A 24404-nucleotide genomic window follows, 5' to 3' on the forward strand; every position below is an offset into this window, starting at 1 on the left:
GACTGTTCCAGAATCTACAGAATTTTGGAAGATAACAAGCAAAACACCCGCTATTTCCATGGCCACCCCTTTTAGTACCTGGGATGTAGATTAACAGGGCCTGGGGAATTATTAGCTTTCAGTCCCATTAATTTCCCCAGCACTTTTTTTTTAGTCTTACTAATTTCCTTCAATTCCTCCTTCTCACTAGACCCTAGATTCCCTAGTATTTCTGGGAAATTTTGTGTCTTCCTCCGTGAAGACAGAACTAAGGTAGTTGTTTAATTGCTCTACCATTTCCTTGTTCTGTATTAAAAATTCTCCTGTTTCGGACTGTAAGGGACCTACATTTGCCTTCACCAATCTTTTTCTTCAACCATACTTATAGGAGCTTTTACAGTCTGCTTTTCTGTTCCTTTCAGGTTTACTCTCATACTCTATTTTTCCACTCTTAATCAATCTCTTGGTCCTCTTTTGCTGAATTCTAAACTCCCAAACCTCTGGCTTGCTACTTTTTCTAGCAACTTTATATGACTCTTTGGATGTAGTGCTATCCTTAATTTCTTTTGTTAGCCATGTTTGGGCCACATTTCCTGTTGTGTTTTTGCGCCAGAAAGGAATATATGTCTGTTGCAATGCGTATACTAATTCCTTAAATATTAACCTTTGCTTATCCACCGTTGTGCCTTTTAATGACGTTCCCCAGTCTATTTTAGCTAATTCGTGCCTCATACCTTTTAGCTTTAGGACCTTAGTTTCAGATTGAACTATTTCACTTTGCAATCTAAGGAAGAATTCCTTAGTGCTATGGTCACTGTTCCCTAAAGTAACACAACTATTAATTAAGGGGTTATTAATTAACCCCTTCTCATTGCACAAAACCAAATCTAGGTTAGCCTATTCCCTAGTTGGTTCCTCAACGTACTGGTCTGAAAAAAATCTCGTACACACTCCAGGAATTCATCTGCCACAGTATTATTGCTAATTTGGTTTGCCCAATCTATATGTAGGTTAAAATCACCCATGATTACTGTAGCACCCTTGTTACATGCATCTCTAATTTCCTGTTTAATACCATCTCCTACCTTACCACTACTGTTTGGAGGCTGTAGACCACTAATGTTTTCTGCCCCTTGTTGCTTCTTAGCTCCACCCAGACTGATTCTACATCTAGATTTTTTGAACCAATATCCTCCCACTAATGCACTGGCTTCATCCTTACCTAACAATGCTTTGCCATCACCTTTTTCCTTTTGCCTCTCCTTCCTAAATAGCAAATACCTTTGATATTCAGTTCCTAGCCTTGGTCACCCTGCAGCCTTGTCTCTGTAATCGCAGTCATATTGTACCTGTTTACATCTATTTGAACTGTTAATTCGTCTACCTTATTGTGAACAGTGAATATGTAGCACTGGGAATAATCCTGAGGTTACTACCTTTTGAGGTCCTGCTTTTTAATTTATTTCCTAGCTCCCTATATTCTGCTTGCAGGACCTCATCCCTCTTTTCACCTATGTCGCTGGTACTGATATGGGCCGCGACCTTTGGCTGTTCACCCTCTCCCTTCAGAATGCCTTGCAGCCGCTCAATGACATTCTTTAGCATCCAATAACATAGCCTTGTCTTGTCAGCCCTCCAGTACCTTTTCTCTCCAAACTTTCTAGTTCTTTGACTCCAACATATTGTGTTTCTCCCTCCTCCTTTTGCCCTACCATTGGCCGTCTCATCCCCAAACTCTGGAATTTGTTCGTTAAACTCCTTCAGCTCTCATTTTTCTTCCTTTCAGACTCTCTTAAAAGCCCACTTTTTCAACCAAGCTTTTGGCCACCATTACTGTACTGTAGGAAGTGCAGCAGCCAATTTGGATGCAGTAAGGCCCCACAAACAGTAATGAAAGAATGACCAAATAACCTGTATTAAGTGTTAGTTTAGGTTTAACGGCATATCCATGCAAAGTTGAAATGGAGAAAATTGCTTCAAACTGAAGATCCCAGCTTAAAGCAGAAATAATGCTTGTCTTGCAGATATCTTTATACCAACTCCAGACAACTTATTGGTGAACTTGAATGAAAGCAAAGAGGCAAGTACTGAAATGTGATACATTTATGTAGAACCAAATATATTTTTAAAGTAATGAAATAGAGTAATCGTGAAGATTCTGTTAACTACAATATGTGGCTTGAAAAGCTGCTGCTTTAATTTATCATGAATTATTGATCATTCGTGTCTCGTCATTGGCTCATCTAGACACCGCCCCACCCCCCCACCCACCAAACCTTGTGGCTAAGATTGATGATGAATAAGCGTGGTGTGCAACATTGGACTTGTTTATGGTGTCCTGATGTATTGCCACCACAATCCACAGTCTATTTGATATGGAAACCAAGACTTGGTGCAGCGGTGCTGTACAGATTACCTGGAGACTGAGACCACATGCTCACACATCCAGGGTTATTGTTTTATCCTGATCAGCTTGCAGAGGTGAGCAAGGGCTGTTGGAGGCCCAGATGTCCAGCTGGTGTAACAAATTTGGGGGTATGATGGGTGCCTATCCTGTGAAGGCTGGTGACAATCCATTAGTAAATTTTATGGGGAGTCTTATTTTTCTTCCTGGTATTTCTTATCTGACTAATGGGAGTTCATACCCATGTTTAACCTGGTGACTGAGGATCATCTTTACAGATTGGATGGGTTAGATGGTAAGCAGGGACCCCTTTGTGGTTGAGGTGGTTTTATGGTGGTGTAATTGGTGGTGGAAAATTGAAATAAAGACAATCCTCAAAGCAGACTTGATAGCCCAAAATCTGATTTAGACAGATCTCTAGTCCTGTAGGTTACTGTTGATTGATCAACCAGGCCAACCAGTTTTTCCACCCAGCTCTCTAATGGTTCAGCTTGACTCCAGTTAATCTTGCAAACCTGTACGCTAATGGATAAAGCAATGCTTGCTAGTCAATCAACAGGAGCTTACTAATGCACTGTGCTGATGAGCTATGTAGTTTTAATTAGCTAAGCCTCTGTGCCTTTGAGCTCTTGCCACCTACACTAAGCTCTCCAGCCTCGGGTAAATTAACTATATCTTTAAAGAAAAAGTGTGTACGCTGCATTGGACAAACGGAAACACTACCTTTGTGCATTATTTGGTTGACTCAATTTGGGTCACCTTAATCATACTGACCAAAATAAAAAACTGCTCAGACTTATCCGTGTGCTAATGCTTTTCCACTTCAATTTTTGGCTTCATCTTCTCAAGCTGAAAATATTGTAATTTGTTGGGGAAGTTGTTGCTTTCAGTTTTAGAATGTAGGTGATAAATATTAGATTATATAAGTATGAATTAGCTTTTGCATAGCTATTTGTCACTATTCAATAATGAAGCAGCTGTTGCAACACAGGAAATTAAAGACACACCAGACTGGTTCATTTTGATTAGTATGTAATCTTGAGTGACAGCAGTGGTTTGTATTTCTTCTTTATGATTTCAGCTGATCCAAGACTTGCTGAGAACTTTACCGCAAATGTTCAGCAATACATTGGAAACTCAAAGTGCCCTGGGTCCTGCATTACAGGCTGCATTCAAGCTGATGTCTCCCACTGGTGGTCGTGCCTCTGTCTTCCAAACACAATTACCTTCATTAGGTGTAGGTGCCCTAAAGTCCAGGGAGGATCCCAATCAGAGATCTAGTTTAAAGGTAGGATGCTGTTGAGCACTAAGTGTAGTTTCTCATAGGAAATTAGAGTTTTGTTATTTTCTATGTCAGATTACTTTTCATCAGCTGCCTTTGCGATATCTCATATAGAGATTATGTAATTCTTAAGTGTCTTAGTTGATCAGATGTTACTTTGATGCACCTCCTTTGTCTCATGGGAAATTTGTGTGATATGTACTTGTGACATTCCATTTTTTTTTTGCATTGTTTACCTATTTGATTTTCTTTTAAAGGGGCTAATCCCTTGCTAAATTGGCTAGTTCCAGAGGAATTGAAATGCTGTCCAATTAAATTAATTTAAAGAGGAAGGGTATCCTTGTGACATTTTGTTGGCATATTGTTTATAAGTTTAAATTATTAAAATGTCACTACATTTACTAATGGGCTTGAAGTAACATAGATCCCAAAGCTTTCCAGACAAAATTCAAAGGAATTCTCCCTTCAAAGCTAATGGCTTAAGAGAGATTAATTTGATCGATACTTGGTTAATGATTTTTCACTCCCTAACTAAACCGTATCTACAGTCCAAACAGGAAATCCATCTTCATGAGGAGGCTGTAAGAAGCCTTATTTGCATGAGTGTATTTCAGATGAAAAATTTATGGGATATTCCCGCATGAATTTAAAACTAGTAAATTTGTTCTCCTATTCATTTATACTCAGTAAATCTGAATGAATGAATGCTTTCTAATCTTGACACTAGCTAGACTCTAATATCTCCAATATAAGTGAGTTACGTTTTTCTTAACTATGGTATGACTGTAACCTAAATGCTTGAAAGTATACAGGTGAACAACATTGATGGCTCATTTTTCAATGTCATTTTTTTAAAATAATTTCCCTGGATTTGTTTTCCTTAAATTAATCTGATCATGTAAACATTTCTTTTTTAAAAAATATTTTTTTTTGATTTTCTAAGGATGTGCAGCATCTTTCTCCAGCAATTGATTTCTACAAGAAGCTTGCCCTGGACTGTTCAGGACAGCAGATTGCAGTGGACCTCTTTATGTTGAATGGTCAATACTCTGATTTGGCATCTCTGAGTAAGTACTATAGGAAGTTAGAGTTACGCAGCAATTGCTATACATGTAATAATGAAGCTAGCGTTGGAACAGCTTTTGCTTAAATCTAAAAGCAACCTCCCACCTGCCACTGTTCATAAGTGCAGTGTCTTATTTGACCCTAAGCATCTCATTGAATAAGTTTAAGGCTGAGTCGTTAGGTTTTGGACTGACAAGTCAAAAGGGTATAAGGGGTAGATAGGAAAGTAGAGGCCACAATCAGATCAGCTATGATCTTATCAAATGGCGGAGCAGGCTCGAGGGGCCAAATGGCCTTCCCCTGCTCCTCATTTGTATGTTCTGAACCCATTTCCATTCTGTCACAAATATCGCATACTTCCAACTACAAAATAGCACCTATCTCTACTGATTCCCATCACTTCTATAGTGCTGATGCTCTCATCTGTGCTTTGTCTCCAAGTTCAACCATTCCATGCTCTACTGGCCAACCATCCATTTTGCACCCTTTATAAACTTAAGCTCTTTCAAAATTCTGAATGTTGCACCTCCCAGGATTCACCATCACCCCAGTGTTTGCTGACCTGTTTTGGCGTCCTGTCTGCCAATGCCTCAATTTTAAAATTCTCAACTTAGTGTTCGAGCCTGTCCATTTTTTTTTCCTCTATAACTTTTTCTCGCCCCATAACCCTCCCAAGGACTCTGCGTTCTTCCACTTCTGACCTTTTGTACACCCCCGCTTCCACTTGCTTTGTCCTAGCAATGGCAACTGCGCCTTCAGCTTGTAGGTCCTCGTTGTAGAGTTCATGCGCAAACTTCTCTATCTCTCTCTCCCTTTGGAAAACCTACCTCACCAAGCAAGCTTTTAGTCACTAATACCTTGTGTCATTTTTTTTTTTCAAAAGTAAAATACAGTGGACACTGGAAATCTGAAATAAAAATACTAAATGCTGGAACCTTGCCAGCGATGTCCACAACCCATCAAAGAATTTAAAAAAACACCCACCAGGTCAGGCAGCATCTGTGAAGAGAGTAATGGGGAGTTAAAGTCTCAGACTGAAATTAGAAGCATAATAGGTTTTAAGCAAGTGAAAGATGGGATGGTGGGAAACTGAAGAAAAAAGGAAGGTTTGTGGTAATGTGAAGACGGGTAAGATTAAATCCCAAAAGAGTTGGTTAGAAAAGGCGAAAGGGAGTGGTAATGGGACAAGAAAAAAATCAAAAGCTGTGCCAAAAGGAAGTCTGAATGGCAGAATCATAAACAGTAACCATCTAAAAGCAAAAATGAGAGTAAGACCAAAACCTGAAAAGAATAAAAGAAACGAAATGGAGACAAGTTGTGATATAAAATTGTTGAACTGAGTCTGGAAGGCTGTAGAGTGTCTAATTGAAAGATGAGGTGCTGTTCCTCAAGCTTGCATTGAGCTTCATTGGAACACTCGAGGAGGCCAAGGAGCAAGACCAGCAGAAGAGCAAGGTAAACCCATCTTTTGATTACACACTTGATAGCCATCTGAACTGAACATTGAGATAAACAATGTCAGTCCCCATTTTGTTTCTGTTTTCTTTGCAGGTTTTGGCTTTATTCAGTTTTCTGTTGCTTTTGCTTTGGGACAATGGCTGTTCATGATTCTGCCACTGACACCTTTGAACAAATCTTTTGTTGTTCCGTTTCCACTACCTCTAGGCTTACAAAAAGGGCAGAATTTTCCGCCTGTCGGGCGGGCGGGCCTGACCCAATCTCACTCACGAAAGAGTGCACATCTCCCTGAGGCTAAGTGCTGCCTCAGGGAAAGCGCTTACATTTTGAAAAATATGAAAAATAGAAAAAAAAATTCCCTAACTTGTCCCCCTCATGTGACAATGAGATGGGACCTGTTCATAATTTACATAATAACTTTATTAAACTTTATAAAACCCTGCATGAAACCTCATCCCACCAGTGGATGAGGTTTCATGTTTTATCTATTTGCCACCAGGGTTCCTAGCCTGCCCGTCAACTTTAAGGTTGGATGGGCAGATCCTTTAATTGTGTAATTGATCCTGTCAATGACCTCAATTGGCCATTGACAGGTCGGCGGGCACACAGCTGATTTTGCTGTGCCCCCGCCTTCCTGAAAATTTAAATGTTTTGGGATGACATCAGGGACTCCCCCCGAAGACATCCTGTGTCATTTTACCCTGCTCGTCGATGGCAAAATTCTGCCCCAACTTTTTTGTCATTTAATCTTTCCTGTCTTCCACTCTATTACGGATATTCTCTTTTCTTTATCCCATCTGCCCTACCCCTTTCACTTACTTAATGCCTATTATTTTTAACTTTTCCCAGATGAAAGGTTATTGACCTGAAACATTAACTCTTGTTTCTCGCTCTGCAGATGCTGTCTGACCTGCTGAGTATTTCCAGTGTTTTGCCTTTTTTTAGTCTGATTACAGTTCACCTAAAGATGTCACGTAAATGCAAGTTGTTGTTGAGTAATGGAAGTGATTTATCCACTGCATTTTTTTTGCAGTTCTTCTACTTAAATTTAACAGGCAGAAACTGTTTGCTAATGTTTTTCAGCCTGTATTTCGAAGTACTCGGCTGGTTGCATTTACTCTTATCCATCCTTTCATCACAAACACAATCCTGTCCTGGTGGAGAAGTTTGAGAAGGACCTGAAGCGCTACTTGACTAGAAAGATTGGCTTTGAAGCAGTCATGAGGATACGATGCACTAAAGGTCAGCCCCATTCACCTGTACTGTTGGAACTGTTGCATCCAGCTGCTGGAAATCTAAAGACCATAATTAAAATTGCAATGGGGAGATTATGGAGCAAAAAAAAAACCTTTCTTATCTTTTTGGACAGGCTAGGTTATTCAACTTCACCTGACAGTTTTGTAATTTCAGTAAATATTACATGACACCATATTTGCCATGTGAAACTGAAGTATCCATTTTTGTTTTTTCACCAGGTCTTGCTATCCATACTTTCCATGGAAACTTCTTTGTGCGTTCTACAGACTTGCTGTCATTGCCGAATATAAATCCTGATGCAGGCTTTGCAGTACAGATGTCTATAGAGGAGAGTCTGGTAGATGTACAGCTTGTCTCATTTCAAGCTGCCCTATTGTATACTTCAAGTAAAGGTATAGAGAAACAAAAATACTGGCTATAAGTGTCTTTTTTAAATCCAACCAGAAGTTGTTATATAGAATTACATAAAATTTACAGCACAAAAACTTGTCTTCAGCCCAACTGGTTTTGTTGGTGTTTATACTCCCAACAAGTTGCCTTCCGCCTCTATATCTAACTCTATCAGCATTTCCTTCTATTCTTTTCACTCGTATTTAATCTAGCTTCTCCTTAAATGCATCTATGCTATTCATCTTAACTACTCCTTGTGGTAGCATGGTCCACATTTTTACCACTCTATGGGTAAAGTTGTTTCTCCTGAATTCCTTTTAATCTGAACTGGATTTACTGTTGACAGTCTTGTATTTATGGCTCCTAGTTTTTGTTTCCTCCAGGTGGAAACATCTCTTTCTCTACAAAAAAGCAAAATACTGCAGATGCTGGAAATTTGAAATTTAAAAAAAGAAAATGCTGCAAGCATTCAACAGCTCAGGCAGCATTTGTGGATAGAAAAGCTTTAGCCCAATGACCATTCGTCAGAACTTCCTTTCATCAGAACTCCATTCATCAAGGTTTCTTGTGAAAGGTCATGATCTTGAAATGTTAACTGTGCTTTTCTCAACAGATAACTGTGTGACCTGCTGAATGTTTTCAGCATTTTCTCTTGGTTTCTGTCTACCCTGTCATATCCCTTCATTTTTAAAGATCTTTTAGCTCACTCCTCAATCCTCTCTTTTCTAGAGGAAAGATTCCAACCTGTTTAGCTTTTCCAAATAAGTATAACCCCTCAGTTCTGGTCTCAAACTAGTGAGTTTTCTTTGCACTTTCTCTTATGCCTCCATATCTTCGTATTAGCTGTGTACAATAATCTGTATGGTATAACCGTGGTTTGATTTAAGTTTAACAGAACTTCTGATTTTCAATTCTATCCCTCTGAAAATGAACCCCAATGCTTATTTGCTATTTTTTTTAAATGGTGTTATTAAACTCGCACTATGCTTCGTGATTTGTATATCCATACCCCTATAGCATTTCACTCCTCTCCCATTTAGACACACTGCTATGCAGTTTCATAAGTTTTAACCTCAACTGTGACATCAATGAGGGTTCTAAGTGCAGGTCCTGTGGCTCCTCAGCATTAGTGTGTTTAGATAGAGTGCATTTGATTTTTTTTTGATCATTTTTTTGATTTGTATACCATTGTGTACATTCAAATAATTGCACATGGTGAACAGAAGCAGTCTCAACAAAATTTGTTGGAACATATTAACCACTCCTTCCACTGAGAAACTGCCCTTAAATCCTAATCTCTTTTCTCTTTTTCACCTGGCTTTCAATTCCACTTTCTGCCCTTTCCCACAATCCATATCATTTCATGTTTTGTGTTAGGCTCCCTGCATAGTACCTTGTTAGGACCTTGCAGGTTTTAAATATATTGTTTCAAAGTCTGCCTTAAATATACTGGTTTTTATGTTTGACCCTCAACCAAATTTCCCACCCCTAACTCTGTACCCGCAACACCCAGACTCCTTGCTGAGGCAAGGTTTCTGGGGCATTGAATGGCAAATCTTATAGTGAATCCAAAATTAGTGCCCTTAGGCTAATGGTTAAATGGGTGGGGAGATACAACTGTGAAGCCCAGTCGTTTTCTGGGTCTAATGTCCACTGCTTGTAAGTAATTCAAAGTGGTATTTGTTAAAATATAAAACTTGTTTTGCCACAATGCAGGTGAGCGTCGCATTCGGGTCCATACTATGTGTCTACCTGTAGTGAACTCACTGACCGATATCTATGCAGGAGCTGATGTTCAGGCTGTCACATGCCTGCTGGCCAGCATGGGTATGTGTTTTAATTATATTCAGATCAAATCTTTTGTAAAGCTGTTTGTATTGCTGTGCATGTAAATAAAGATGGTGTCAGATTTTATCATTTGAATAATTTTGCTGTAGGTTAGAGCATCATTTTGCAAGATATTAAAATTTTGGGGGTTAAAAGAGAGCAAAGTTCCACATGCAAGATATGTGAATTTTTAAAATGTTATGCTCGTTTTTCATTGCTTGAGCCATGCCTCTAAAGACAACTACCCTGACAGCTAGGTATTTGGTGGCCTGTTTGAGTACTTTCCAGCACCACTGTGAAGCCAGTGAGATGTTGGGGCAACCTTGCACATGAGCACTCAATGAGGTATTGAATCTGTGGATGGAGACTGTGTTTATTTGTAAATGATGTTTTAATATTTTGTTTCCATTCAGAAGGTGATGCTTTGCTAGTCTAGTACTGAAATTAGTACAGTTTTTTCCCCTCCAGCTGAGATTGAAGATTTTTTGTTAACACATTATCTCATCTGTCTTTTGATTTTTTTTTTTGTAAGCTTGGTTCTTATTGGAACTGTTATAGGTACATGCTTAATTATGTAATAAATGGCAAAAATCTGAGGAACTCTCTGACAGCGTACTGGCTTAAGTTTTCCAGCACCACTATTAAGCTAGCAATTGAAGGGCCTGTACTGAAATTGCAAGGAAATGTTCATTAAGTTTTTAACATTACTGTGACGGTGTAGGTTTTTTACTGTCCACAAATAAACTAGAGCATTGTTTCTAATGTTTACGTCAGATGCTGTAATCTATCTGCTTTGACAGCAACACTTGTCTTGCCTTTTTTCTTAATTTAGCTGTTGATCGATCGATTTCATCAAGTTTGAGTGATGCAAGAGATGCTTTGGTTAATGCAGTGATAGATTCGCTTTCTACTTATCGTACAGCAGTTTTAAGCCAGCAACAGCAGCAACAGCCAGGTGTAATGGCTCCCTTCTCATTGCAGCTGTTTCCTCTCTATGTGCTTGCTCTACTGAAACAGGTATAGAAAACCTTTATTTCTTCCAATCACCTTTCCTGGAACAGGGTGCCTAGACTTTCTTCTTAAACACATACTTTCATATGTTTGGACTTTCTTGCAGGACTATCTGAAGTGCTCCAATTGAGTTGGCTAAAGCCCACTATTTTCCATTACAGACCATTGGGTTTCTTTCACTCCAACCCCTCCTGTCTACAGACTAGTAGAAGACAAATGCTGTCCATGTCTGTTCAAATCTGTTGGCTGTCTCAACAGTAATCTGTATTTATATAGCAACTTTAATAGTTAAAAAGAATCCCAAGACACCTGTGTGAGAATAAAGAAAAATAATTGGGGTAAAGGGACACACTGCAAACCATGATGAAACAATAGGGGAATTGACTAAAAGTTTGTTTGAAAGAAAGAGATGGGATTTCAGAAGAATTTTTGAAAAATGGTGAGGCAAAAGCACAGTTAGAGGTTTAGGGAGGTAATTCTGTTAATTGTATATTAATTGGGTGTTTAATTGTATGCACATGGTCAGTAGTAACTAGGGATTCAATTGTACTCCCGTAAATAGGAACAGACAGAAACTGTGGTAGTAGCAGTTAGGAGTTGCATGTTCATGGTGTTATCTCTGTAAATAAGAGTATATAAAAGTGTGTAAACATTAGGCTCCAATTCTATTACCAATTCTGGAGAATAAGCTGAAGGCTGTATCACCAATGCTGAACCAAAAGCAAGAGAAGGTACACAAACTCTGAGCCTGAAGATAGAATGATGGGAGTTAATGTAAGACTCTGGGGATGTTGCCAGAATTAGGTTGGTTGAGGCCTTGGAGGAATTTGAAGATGGGAATTAGGTTTTTACATTCTGTGCATTGGGGCCAATGTAGGCCACTGAGGACAGGGTGATGGGTGAATAGCACTGAGCATGAGGTAAGTTTGGGTAGCTTCATATGTTTGTGTGGAAGGTAAAGAACAGCAGACATTCGAGTCAAATAGCGCCTATAGCATGGCCTCTTTTATGGCCTCAGGATGCCCCACAGTGCTTTATGGCCAATTATTTACCTTTGAAGTGTAGTCACTGATGTAATGTGGGAAACCTGGTAGCCAATTTGTGTACAGCAACGCTCCACAAATGACCATGTGTTGAAGGCCACCTGCTCTGCTTCAGTAATATTGGAAGAAGGATAAATTTTTGTCCAGGATGTTAAGAAGAATTTCCCTCTCTCTCCTGGGCAATCATGCACAGAGGGTAGACATGGCCTTAGTTAAAGTCTCATGCAAAAGATGCAGCACTTTCTTAGTACTGCACTAGAGCATCAGCCTAGATTTTGTACTTGAGTTTCTGGAGTGGGCCTTTAAATTGCTAAGTACAGGGTTTTAAGTGGCTCCTTTGTAATTGACGGCCAAAGCAAATGGTTACTGCTGTTTTTACTGTTGTAGGCTATCGTGGTTCAACATAGTATGTGATGGATATTAATGGCTTGGTTTGTGAGAGGGCAAACATTTTAAGATGAGGCAGAGCAGTATGGTGATTGATGACCCTGTGGTGGTGTTGGGTGGGTGGGTGGTGATGCAGGGGTTGTTCAGTGATAATAAGCTGGAAAGGAGGATATTGGCGAATTTAATTCCCGGAGGTGAAAGGAGGATGGTTAACATGGAGATCTAGCAAAAGGTAGCATAATGGGAATGACGGGGGGAAATTGTGGGCTTTTGGCAGCTGAAAAGGTAAGTTTGCGTCTGGCAAAGAGGGAGGATTGAGAGACGCTAGGTTTCTGAAGAATGAACTGGGAGGAGGCACGATTGAATGAGATGGAGGAAAGAGCAAAGCAGTGCTCAGAAATGTCCAAGAAAAAGTGCATGCTGACGGCTTATGTCCAGACCAGCAGCCAGAATGTGGTTGGACACGGGAAAATCTTAAATTATTTGGTCAATGGCGGAGAGTTAGGCTTGATGAGGAAAGTTCTTTGAGTAGTAGTTGATGTGATAAAGTCTGATATCCAAAGTTTTGAAGGGAAGCTACCATGCAAGAGGCAACAGTGAAGCAAACTTTGATTTTCCAGCCCAGAGGGGACCAAAGGTTTAACTTGGTGCAAGTGATGAGCAAACACCTGTCTGGGAGCCAGCAGAGAAGCAAAGCTCAGCTAAGGAGCTAGTAAACAACTGGTAATGATCCAGTAGCTGTTGAACAATCAGTGTGTGGCCCGGGAAATTGAATCAAGAGCAAAATTTGGTTCAGGAAACCTGGTCTAATGTGGTAAATAACCAGGTAAATAGGCATTAGCCTTTACTAGTAACAGGAAGGGAGAGGAGCCCATAAGATCAACTGGAAAGAGCCCTAATAGTAGAAGCATCAGGTCGGTAATTGACAGCAGCAATATTGTATAGCAGCTTTAACTTAAGTTCAAGTTATATCCACTGTTAGAGGCGAGGGGATTCTCCAGCTTCGAAGGAAAAGGGACAGGCATAGTGAACGCTCGTGGATGGAGTATTTTGGACTCGGAAAAAATATCTCTGAAATTCAAACGTTTTATTGTAGCTGTAACCCTGCAACTGTACGAAGATTATCCACTCTCCAAGCACTGGCTGCTCTGATAGTAGAAAGCTTATATTTACAAAGCCACAACACACTGGCTTTAACTCATTCCACTGGTTCATCCGAGACCCTCAGGGATCCACAATGTACACCTCGACCTTCTGATTGGAGGGTCGAAGGTCAGGGGTGACAGTGAACACATTTATCAGCACTTTCTGTTTCGGTTTGTAGACTGGTGTCATCTTGGGAAGGGGATGAAACACTAAGGTGGAATACTGAAACACTTTGCCTACAGTGATGAATATTCTCAACTTTGATTGTTACACTGAAGAGAATTTCTGGTAAATTGATGCTTGGTGACCAGGAACCTATAAAATATTTAGCAGCTCAATCAACCCCTTTAATCTGAGATATCTAAACATTTACAGCTTCAGGGATTTTTTACTAACCACACACCTTAATAGTCAAATGCTGCCAAAGAAAATGGAGGAAAATATTTTTTCTTTCCCCAGGATATGATCAAATTTTAAAAGTATTTTGGCAGTACATGAAGATGTCAGTTTAAACACCTTTCTCTCTTTTGGTCTTGAATGTGTTAATCTTTTCAGCTGTATCTTCATAAATGTTGAATGTGCATGAACGTTGGAAAGAGTATACCTGAGTCTAAAGTTAGCCGCTTTAAAACTTTATATTTCATGGCTCACCCATCGAGATGGAATAAAACTGGTGAATCTGGTCAAATCCAACCCATGTAACAATAAATTTTAATGTGGAGAACTAAAAATGGTATTGTTGAACATTCCCTTTAAGAATAACTATTTCTGCAAAAAAATAGTCAAACATATAAGACCACAGAAATTAGGCCATTCGGCCCATCGAGTCTGCTCCACCATTCAATCACAGCTGATAAGTTTCTCAACCCCATTCTCCCTTTAACCTTTGATTCCCTTACCAATCAAGAACCCATCTATCTCGGTCTTAAATACACTCAATGACCTGACCTCCACAGCCTTCTGTGGCAATGAATTCCATAGATTCACCACTCTTTGGCTAAAGAAGTTTCTCCTCATCTCTGTTCTAAAAGGTCTTCCCTTTACTCTGAGGCTGTGCCCTCAAGTCCTAGTCTCTCCTACTAATGGAAACATCTTCCCCACTTCCACTCGATCCAGGCCTCTCGGTATTCTGTAAGTTTCAATCAGATCCCCCCTCATCCTTCTAAACTCCATCGAGTATAGACCCAGAGTCCTCAAATGTTCCTCATATGTTAAGCCTTTCATTCCTGGTATCATTCTCGTGAACCTCCTCTGGACCCTCTCCAGGGCCAGCACATCCTTCCTGAGATACGGGGCCCAAAATTGCTCACAATATTCTAAATGTGGTCTGACCAGAGCCTTATAAAGCCTCAGCAGCACATCCCTGCTTTTATATTCTAGTCCTCTCGAAATAAATGCCAACATTGCATTTGCCTTCTTAACTACCGACTCAACCTGCAAGTTAACCTTAAGAGAATCCTGGACTAGGACTCCCAAGTCCCTTTGCACTCCAGACTTCTGAATTCTCTCCCCATTTAGAAAATAGTCAATGCCTCTATTCTTCCTACTAAAGTGCATGACCTCACACTTCCCCACGTTGTATTCCATCTGCCACTTCTTTGCCCATTCTCCTAACCTGTCCAAATCCTTCTGCAGCCTCCCCGTCTCCTCAATACTACCTTTCCCTCCACCTATCTTTGTATCATCTGCAAACTTAGCCAAGATGCCCTTGGTTCCTTCATCTAGATCATTAATGTATAAAGTGAAAAGTTGTGGTCCCAAACTGACCCCTGCGGAACTCCACTAGTCACCAGCCGCCATCCTGAGAAGGACCCCCTTATCCCCACTCTCTGCCTCCTGCCAGACAGCCAATCTTCTATCCATGCTAATACCTTGCCTCTAACACCATGGGCTCTTATCTTACTGAGCAGCCTCCTGTGCGGCACCTTGTCAAAGGCCTTCTGGAAGTCCAAGTAGATAACATCCATTGGCTCTCCTTTGTCTAGCCTACTCGTTATCTCAAAGAATTCTAACAATAAGATATATCAAGCATTATCAACTTTCCAAAGCTGAATATGGAAATTTATTTGGGCAAATGCTAAGTTACAATCAAATTAGAACATTGCTCTAAACTATTCCTTTAATTGTTCTGTCAGGTGTTCACTTATCTTGTATTGAAAATAGATTAAACATACTGCATAGGCATATCAACTTGATTAAATTTACTACTAATTGCCTAAGTTTCAACTTTTAAGCAGAAAAACTAACATAATTGGAACATGACTCTACAGGTATTAAGTCCTAATTTTACTCAGGATGTTGAAATGTTGCTTATCAATCTGCATTTTCACATTTTTTTATTCTCCAGCTGTGCTTGCAATGGTTAATGACTGTCCTCCTTTATTGCAGAAAGCTTTCAGAACTGGGACAAGTACAAGGCTAGATGACCGTGTCTTTTCCATGTGTGAAGTGAAATACCAGCCTGTGTCTTACCTCATGCTTATGATTCATCCGAATCTGTACAGGATGGACAATCTGTCAGATGAAGTAGGTTTCCTTCGTACTTAATCTCTTGTTAAATGCTGAAAGTATTAAGTAACTTTGAGCTATGGTTTAATGCATTTTTTTGTTGCAGGGATCCATTAACATTAATGATAAAACCATACCTCAGCCACCAATTCTCCAGCTGTCTGTGGAGAAACTAAACAGGGATGGCGCCTTCTTAATGGATGCTGGCACTGTAAGTGACTTAGTTATATAGTTCTTTAACTCCTGTTTTCACCAGTCTTCTATTCAACAATCATAGTTGGTTTTAAGAATTTGATGTTACTCTTAATTTGCCAAAAATAATGCAGAACTGCTTTCTTATTGAGAGGCCAACCATTAAAAGTTAAGATTTCATTATAGAAATACTTTCATTATAGCTTTATTCTTTAGCAGTGCAAATTTCTTGCTCACAGTGAAAAACTCTGCTTCCTGGTGATACAGCTGACCCAGCATATGGTTTAGATGCTGATTTGGTTTATAGATTATTTATAGTCAGAACACAAAAACAGTGTTTGGCCTTACAACTTATGTGGGTGAGGGGGTGGTAGTGGGATAACTTAAGTTTAGTGATGTGCTGGATTGACCTATGCACGTCTCATTGAGATGGTGAGCAATTTTCTTCAATCTTTGCCACTTAGTTAAAGAAGAGTGTTTAATGAAAGGTTAACAGAAAATTATTTATGAATAAAAGCAAAATACTTGAATGCTGAATAAAAACAGAACATGCTGGAAAAACTCAGCAGGTCTGGCAGCATCTGTGGGGAGGGAAACTGAGTTAATGTTTTGAGTCCATTACTACTTTTCTTTGGAACTATAACATTATTTATGAATATAAGTATTGTTAGAATCCAAAATTAAAGGATTGTTCTCCTCATTTAAATTGCTCTGTTAAATATCAACCATAATTATTCCCCTGATCCAAATGACTTGGCCTGCGCAAAAAAGGTTGTAAGCAATTTAACTCCTCGAGCCCATTCAGCCAATCAAGTGGATCTGTACCTAAAATCCATTTACGTGCCTTCATTCCATATCTTATTACAATCTCATCTAACAAAAATCTATTGATTTAAGTCTTGACATTTCAATTGGCCCAGCATTCACAGCCTTTTTGGTAGTATTCCAGATGTGTGAAAAAGTGCTTCCCGAATTCGCTTCTGAATAGCCTAGTTCTAATTTTAAGTTCACTTGTTCTGGTTGGCCCACCAGATGAAATAATTTCTGTGCCTACCCTATTGAAACCTTTTATCATTTTATCATTTTAAAGACCTTAATCAGATCTCACAAACCATCTAAACTCTAGGGAATCCAAGTCAGGTTTATGAACCCTGTCCTAATAAATTACCCTTTAAACTCTGATAAACTTCAGGTGAATTTGCACTATACCCAAGGCCAAATAATCTTCCTGAGATGCAGTGCCTAAATTGAACCCTTTACTCCAGATAGGATCTGACCAGAGCTCCACCATTGAAGCATTACTTCCTCATTTTTGTATTCCAATGATCTTGAGATAATGATCAACATTCCAGTAGATATTTTGATTACTCTGTATTTCGTGTGATTTGTGCCTCTTAAACGCTTTTGCTTCCCCACAGCTCATAGTCACATGCCATTTTAAAAAAAATATCGTGATTTGGCTTTCTCAAATCAAAAGTGGAATTCCTCTCAGTTTCCCACATTGAAATACATCTAATTTTGTTTTTCCTGCTCACTTATTTTGCTTGTGTTCCTTTGCAACTTTCTGCCTCTATGGACATAACTTACTTTGTCTCTTAACTTAGTATCGTCTGCACGTAGGGACATGTAACTCTCCACCTCAGTGACTTGGATGAAGATATACACGGTAACAAGCTGAGGTTCCAGTATGGATCCCTGTTCATACCACTGGTTACATCCTGTTCGTCAGAGAATGAACCCTTTATCCCTACTTTCTCCCAACTCTGAGTGCCACCCAGTCCACAATTATAGCTTGAAGTTAATTTTTAATAATTTTTGAAAAAAAATCCAATATTTTCTGTCTTTCAGGCACTCTATCTTTGGGTTGGAAAAAGGTGTTGTCCAAACTTTGTGAGCCAAGTTCTTGGTGCTTCCAATTATGTTTCCATACCACAAAACATGGTAGGTCAAGTATATAAAACCATTACAACTAAAATCCATTCTCCTTGTCTCTGTGGGTACCTTATGACCTCGTTCTATGCTGAAGATGCTATATAAATGCAAGCTGCAACACTCTTAAGTTTATAGAGTCCATTTCATAATGGCTGTGTGCTCTTCATTCCCGAGGTTTGAGCTATTGCCAGAATGTCAACATATCTTTTTCCCCCTTTCTCAATAGCTATTTCAGGATCTGATATCATTGCAGACTGTTTTTGTATTTATCTTTTATGCTTATCTCTATTAAACAGACACAGCTTCCAGAACTGGACACTGCTGAATCTGAGCGAACTAGAACCTTTATCTCCTGGTTGCGGGAACAAAGACCATTCTTTCCTGTGCTCCATGTGATCAAGTAAGTGATGCAATTCACTGTACCTGTTACCTAATATTTACAGCACAGAAACATTCAGCCGAGCATGTCCATACTGGTGCTTGAGCTCTACATGAGCTTGCTTCCACCATTTTTCTAACCCCATCAACATATCCTTCTATTCCTTTTCTCCCTCTTGTGTGTAAAAGGAAATTAGATAAATACATTTTTACTAATTGCCTCAACCACTCCATTATAGCGAATTCCACATGATTACCACCGCCTACATAAAAAGTTTTTCTTGAATTCCTTATTGAATTTATTAGTGACTGTCTTTATATTTATGGCCCCCTAGTTGTAGTCTCACTTTCCAGCTTTGCCCAGTAGAAACACTTTCTATACATCTACCTTATCAAACCCTTCCATGTTCTTAAAGACCCACTGTCAGGTCACCCTTCAGAACTTTCTTTTCTGGGACAAAGCATGTTCATTCTTTTCTGATGGGTTTGATCTTTCCTGTCAGGTGTAACTCCTCAGTTCTGATTTCTTTCTAGCATTTTTTTTAATGTGTATTATTTTTTAATGGGACGAAATTTGAAATTTAAACTAGGCTTAAATATAAAATCCCTTCTCAAAACTTCAGTATACTTTACTGATGCTGCTACTAATATATTTTTTTAGAGGGTTGGTAACCATTTATCAAAATGCCACATTCAATTGATCCACTAATCAAACAATAATTCACAATAGCTGCGCTTAACTATTCCACTGTATTGAATATGCTTTTTTGAATTAATATTTAACAGTAAAGAACAATTTATTGTAATCTATTTTTTCAGCTGTTCACTTATTGGAATAGAAATGATGTATGGGTATTTGTGAAATGTACAATCAAATGTACAATGTTCAAAGTGTAAATCAAGCTTCAACTTTAACAGTTAGCTTTTGTCCAGTACAAGTGCCAGCAGAATCACAGAATTGTTATAGTGCAGAAGGAGGCCATTCGGCCTGTCATTCTGTACCAGCCCTCCGAATGAGCATCATGATGTAGTGTCATTCTCCTGCATTTTCCCTGTACCTTGCACATTTGTTTCTATTCAAATAATCATCTAATGCTCTCTTAAATGCCTCAATTGAATTTACCTCCTTCACACTTCCAGGCAGTGCATTCCAGACTCAAACCACTCACTGCGAAAAAAAATTTTCTCTGATCACATTTTGCTTCTTTCGCAAATCACTTTAAATCTGTGCCCTCTCGTTCTCGACCCTTTTACGAATGGGAACAGTTTCTCCCTATCTACTCTAAGCCTCCTCGTGATTTTGAACACCTCTATCAAATCTCCTTTTAGCCTTCTCTCCAAGAACAGACCCAACCTCTCCAATCTATCTTCATAACTGAAGTTTCTCATCCCTGGAACCATTCTTGTAAACTTCTGCTGCACTCTCTCCAATGCAATCACATCCTTCCTATAATGTGACTTGTACACAATACTCCAGTTGGGGTCTAACTAGTGTCTTATATAAGCTCAGCATCAGCTCCCTGCTCTTGTACTCTATGTCCTTATTAATAAAGCCCAGGATACTGTATGCTTTATTGACTGCTCTCTCCACTTCTCCTGCCACCTTCAATGATCTATGCACATATACACCCAGGTCCCTTTGGTCCTGCACCCTCTTAAAAACGCATCACCTCACACTTCTCCACATTGAACTTCATCTGCCCCTATCTGCCCACTCCACCAACTTGTCTGTCCTTTTGAAGTTCTATACCGTTGTCCTCACAGTTTGCAATACTTCCAAATAATTGGGAGCCCTTTAGTGTACCTTTTATAAAACTTTATAATCATCTTGCAGGGCAATTCCTACAATTGTAGGACTACTTTGCTTTCTGTGTTCTTAATGTTATCGTTGCTTTATACTTATTTTGTCTTTCTCTCCCAGATTCCTTGTCTGTTAACATGAGTCTTTGACTCATTGTAGCACTTTACCATCACCAAATTTAAAAGGTCTTTCAACTTTGAAGGGAAGATGGAAAGGTGTGCACCCATGTCCATATTCGCTGTAATCTGTGTATATACTTCCTGCAGATGTCAACTGTACAGCATTGAGAACTAATTTTCACTTTTTTCCCCAAATCTCCTTTTCGGCACTATATAGTTGATGCTATTTATAGTACCCATAAAACTGTTGCTAAGATTGGGTAACTCAGCTGGCACCCTCTTGGTGTGAATGACAGTCCTATCAAGCCCTGCAGCTAATTTTAAAGGCATTCTTAGGTTATTGTTAAATCCCCAACCATCAACATGCTGGAGATCACCATTGTCCAGAAATTTAACTGGACCAGACTCATGAATACTGTGACTGCGTGAGCAAGCCAGAGGCTGGGAACTCTGCAGTGAGTAACTCTCCTCCAGACTCCCCACTTGCAGTGCAGCTTCAACAACACTCAAGCTTGCCATCATCCAGGTCAAAGCAGCCTGCTTGCCTGGCACCCCATCCACCATCATAAACATTAACTCCTCGACCACCGGCATTCTGGCTGTAGTAAGTACCTTCTACTGCAGCAGTTCACCAAGGCTTCTTCGAAAGCACTTACAAAACCCTTGACCCCCTACTGCATAGAAGAACAAAGGTAGCAGGCACATAAACGCTACCACCTGAAAGTTTCCCCCAAGTCACATACCTTCCACACTTAGAAATCCCATTCTTTGATCAATGAATCAATATCATGAAACTCCCTCCCTTAAAACACTGAATGTCGCTACACCACAGATTGCAGCGATTCAAGACAACAGCTCAGTGCCACCTTGTCAAGGGCAACTCCAGATAGGTAATGAAAGTGATGGACTTGCTAGTGACTCCACAGCCCATGAACCCATTTTGAAAAAAACCTATGCAGAATAGGTTTATTCGGGAATAATTGACCTGGTCAAGGTATTTGTTTGTTTAAGCTCCAAAGAAACTTGACACCATCCGAGACAAAGCAATTTGCTTAATTGGCACTTCACCCACTAGCCTAAACAGCGCTCTGTGTCCATCAACAGTAGCTACAGTGTGGTACTATCTATAGGATGTATTGCTGGAACTTGTCAAGGGTTCTTCAGCAGCACCTCCCAAACCCATGACCTCCCAAACCCATGACCTCCCAAACCCATGACCTCCCAAACCCATGACCTCCACCAATTTGAAGGAGAAAGATAACAGATGCAGAGGAGCACTATCATTTTCAAACTCCACTCCTAAGTTGCACACTATCCTGACTTGAACATATATCATTTTTCTTCCTTGTTGTTGGGTCAAAATACCAGAATTCTAACAGTATTGTGGGAGCTCCTCAACACAGAGACTGCAGCAATTCAGGAAGCTGGCCCATCACTGTCTTTTCAAGGGCTATTAGCAAAGGGAAATCAAGATTTAAATGTCTTTTTCAGAACATGCACTTCCCAAGAATTAATTGAAAAAAACTTGCCTAAAATTATGTCACTGATTTCAACCAGTCATGCACTTCAGTGTGTAAAATCTCTACATATAATTAGGTATTTGGCAAATGTAGAAGTTTACTATCTACAAAAGAAACAACAGACAGTGCATTGAATGCAGAAAAAAAATTTGAAGGTGGAGTGGTATGGAGGAACTCTTGGGACTGAAATACTTTGTGTTTTATAACTTGCTTTACCATGAACAACCCTGAAGTGAGCAATTGATCATGTAAGAGATGAAATTCCCTCTTTTGTCTTAACATGTTTTGAACTGGATCTCGAGTGTAGCAAAACTTTTATATATGACATTTGCAGTTTCCACTTCAGAGAAAATGGCAATTGTTTTGCTGTCTCAGGAAATACCCAAAAGTGGGGCTTTTATATGATTTGAGCGTGGCTAGGAGGTGGGTGTCATGACTTTTACAAAGTTCGGGAGGTTTAATTTTCTGAAAGAAGCAACAGCATGTTCTTGGACACATCTTGGAAGCCTATGGTGCACACACTATTGACCTTGGATAGTTAAAGAAACTTGCAATTCCTTTTACAGTAGTGTTTAGAAACTGTTGGTTTTGAAATCCTGAAAGTACCACCAAACCAAGCAAAACTGCATCTTACTCCAATGCAATGTTCAAGTACCAATTTTACAGATATTTGATCATCCCAAAATGCAAGTCTTTTTTTTTTTGTTCACTGCATGGACTTGCATCAATGTCCATGAAAGACACAAGTCTTTTGTGACTACTGGAATGGTAGAAGGTGAACAAGGAGGATCCTGGTCTTTTTTCATCCAGCATCCTGAATAAATATTAAGATCCCCAGATTTTCTTTGAAGCTCATTTTTTAACCTATTAGAATAAACTTGTTTGTATACCTGAGCACTTCAAAAATCCTGTTTAAAATGTTATATGTATAAATATTGCAGGTTAACATTAGTAACTGAGCTTTTTCACTTATTTCCTTGACACAGGGATGAGAGCCCTCTTAAGGCCAGCTTCCTACAGAACATGGTTGAAGATCGAACAGAGTCAGCATTGTCTTATTATGAGTTCCTACTTCACATACAACAGCAAGTGAATAAATGATCCACAAAAGAAATGCAAGCTTCAGCTGGGTGGAGACAGCTCGTGTTGGTACAAGGGGTACCAGTATTTATGTACGAAATTAAAATAATTAAATATTGGTATCCTTGTAAATCAAACATTCTAGCTTTCATTGAGCCAATCTACATTTTCCACACAGTATGGAAATATATTTAATAGGTTGGATGACAAAACATTATAAATAGTGAAGCCATTTTTTGTTAACATTTTGAAGGTTTGCCTAGTTAAACCTAGCTCATACAGTTGTGAAAACCTAGGTGTTCTGTTCATGAGATTTGGGTTTCTACATTTGGGAGTGTGGGGCTGTTTTTAAATGTCACACACTTGTGTAATGCATGGTTCAAATGTTCTGTAGTAAAAGCTGTGGAAACTAGAGGAAATCATCACTGTGTAGAGTTTGGTGTAAATTTCTGATTTCAAATCAAGCAATGGTTGAATGTCGTCTCCCTCCCCCACACCCGCCCTCCCGAAGAACAGACACAATATTACAGGAGATGCTTGTAAAGAATATGAAAATGTAACTGAAATTTTATCTCTATTTCTGTATTTGTGGTCTTTACACCTGGAAATTTAGAGATATGGCAAACTTGAAGTCATTGCTTGTAATCTTATATGTCGGTAAAGACGTTTTTCAATTCTGGTCTTGTCACCAAAAATTTCTTCTCCTGTATCATTGTATCTGGTCTTGAATCAGCTAGATATGACCACATTCAATGTAACATTATCTTAAATTAGCTATATTTTTCTAGTTTCTCCTGCTTTTTTACTAGGAAAATACAGATTTATGCAAAAGTGACTTATTTATGTAATTCACAACATATGGTAAAGTGTGATTTATATTGATGTTGCTGTATTGCTAATATTACCACATCTTTGTGCTTGGAGTATCATGTGCATCATCTTTTTTAAATTTGTCTTGATATTTAAGTTTGAATGATTCTAATATGCTAATAGGCAGAGCCCGTAACATTGTCTACCATGTCTGATATTTCTACTTGAAGAGAACAAACACTTTTGAAATCATTGGGGACATATGTATTTTACAGACATGCTTTTTAATACAGAATTGTTTAAATTAGTGAACAAATTGATGCTGCAAAACCTGCTGTAACAGTATCTGGGACCACAAATAGTCATTTGAAAGTCCATACACTATAAAATGTAATCTGTAAATAGTAAATTGCATTTTGTAAAGTAGTGTATAAAATTGTAACAAATTAAATCCTAATTCTCTTAAAAATGTCTAATCCTGAGGCCTTGTGTTCTACAATTCCTTACTTTTTCAGTGGGGTGGTGAGGGGGTGGTTTGGAGCGCGTGATAGTGCATAAACTTCTACTCAGCAGCTTGTACCTACCCTTTTGAAATTATTGAAAAGAACATTAGTAACGTGAACTGTACCTCAATAGATTTGTTTTTGAGAAGTGGGTGTGGGTAGAATTTGTAAAGTGAAACTTCCTGTGAAACGACTGTCTGACTCACAGCTGAGTTTGGTAGTGATGGAAGATGACTGTTTGAATGATAAAAGTGGGATAAGAAAACAAATTGTTCCAAGCCTAGCAGTTTCTGGGTTTGAAATGGCTTAAAA

The 24404-nt window shown here is 39.1% G+C and overlaps 1 protein-coding gene across 2 annotated transcripts in view; it reads left to right on the plus strand.

The window, feature by feature from the left end:
* Positions 1–24058, plus strand: part of sec24a (SEC24 homolog A, COPII coat complex component) — a 59673-nt gene extending 35615 nt beyond the window's left edge. For both annotated transcript variants that reach the window (XM_041193882.1, XM_041193883.1), the window contains exons 12-23: positions 2004–2059; positions 3465–3671; positions 4609–4732; positions 7272–7430; positions 7664–7837; positions 9552–9662; positions 10495–10679; positions 15638–15775; positions 15864–15968; positions 17798–17890; positions 18178–18281; positions 22686–24058. In XM_041193882.1, coding sequence (XP_041049816.1) covers positions 2004–2059; positions 3465–3671; positions 4609–4732; positions 7272–7430; positions 7664–7837; positions 9552–9662; positions 10495–10679; positions 15638–15775; positions 15864–15968; positions 17798–17890; positions 18178–18281; positions 22686–22800 — 1571 coding nt within the window. In that variant the 3' untranslated portion in view covers positions 22801–24058. The remainder of the gene's footprint in view (positions 1–2003; positions 2060–3464; positions 3672–4608; positions 4733–7271; positions 7431–7663; positions 7838–9551; positions 9663–10494; positions 10680–15637; positions 15776–15863; positions 15969–17797; positions 17891–18177; positions 18282–22685) is intronic.
* The last annotated feature ends 346 nt before the right edge of the window (positions 24059–24404 follow it).

Source organism: Carcharodon carcharias, chromosome 8, assembly GCF_017639515.1.
Source record: "Carcharodon carcharias isolate sCarCar2 chromosome 8, sCarCar2.pri, whole genome shotgun sequence".
NCBI lineage: Eukaryota > Metazoa > Chordata > Chondrichthyes > Lamniformes > Lamnidae > Carcharodon > Carcharodon carcharias.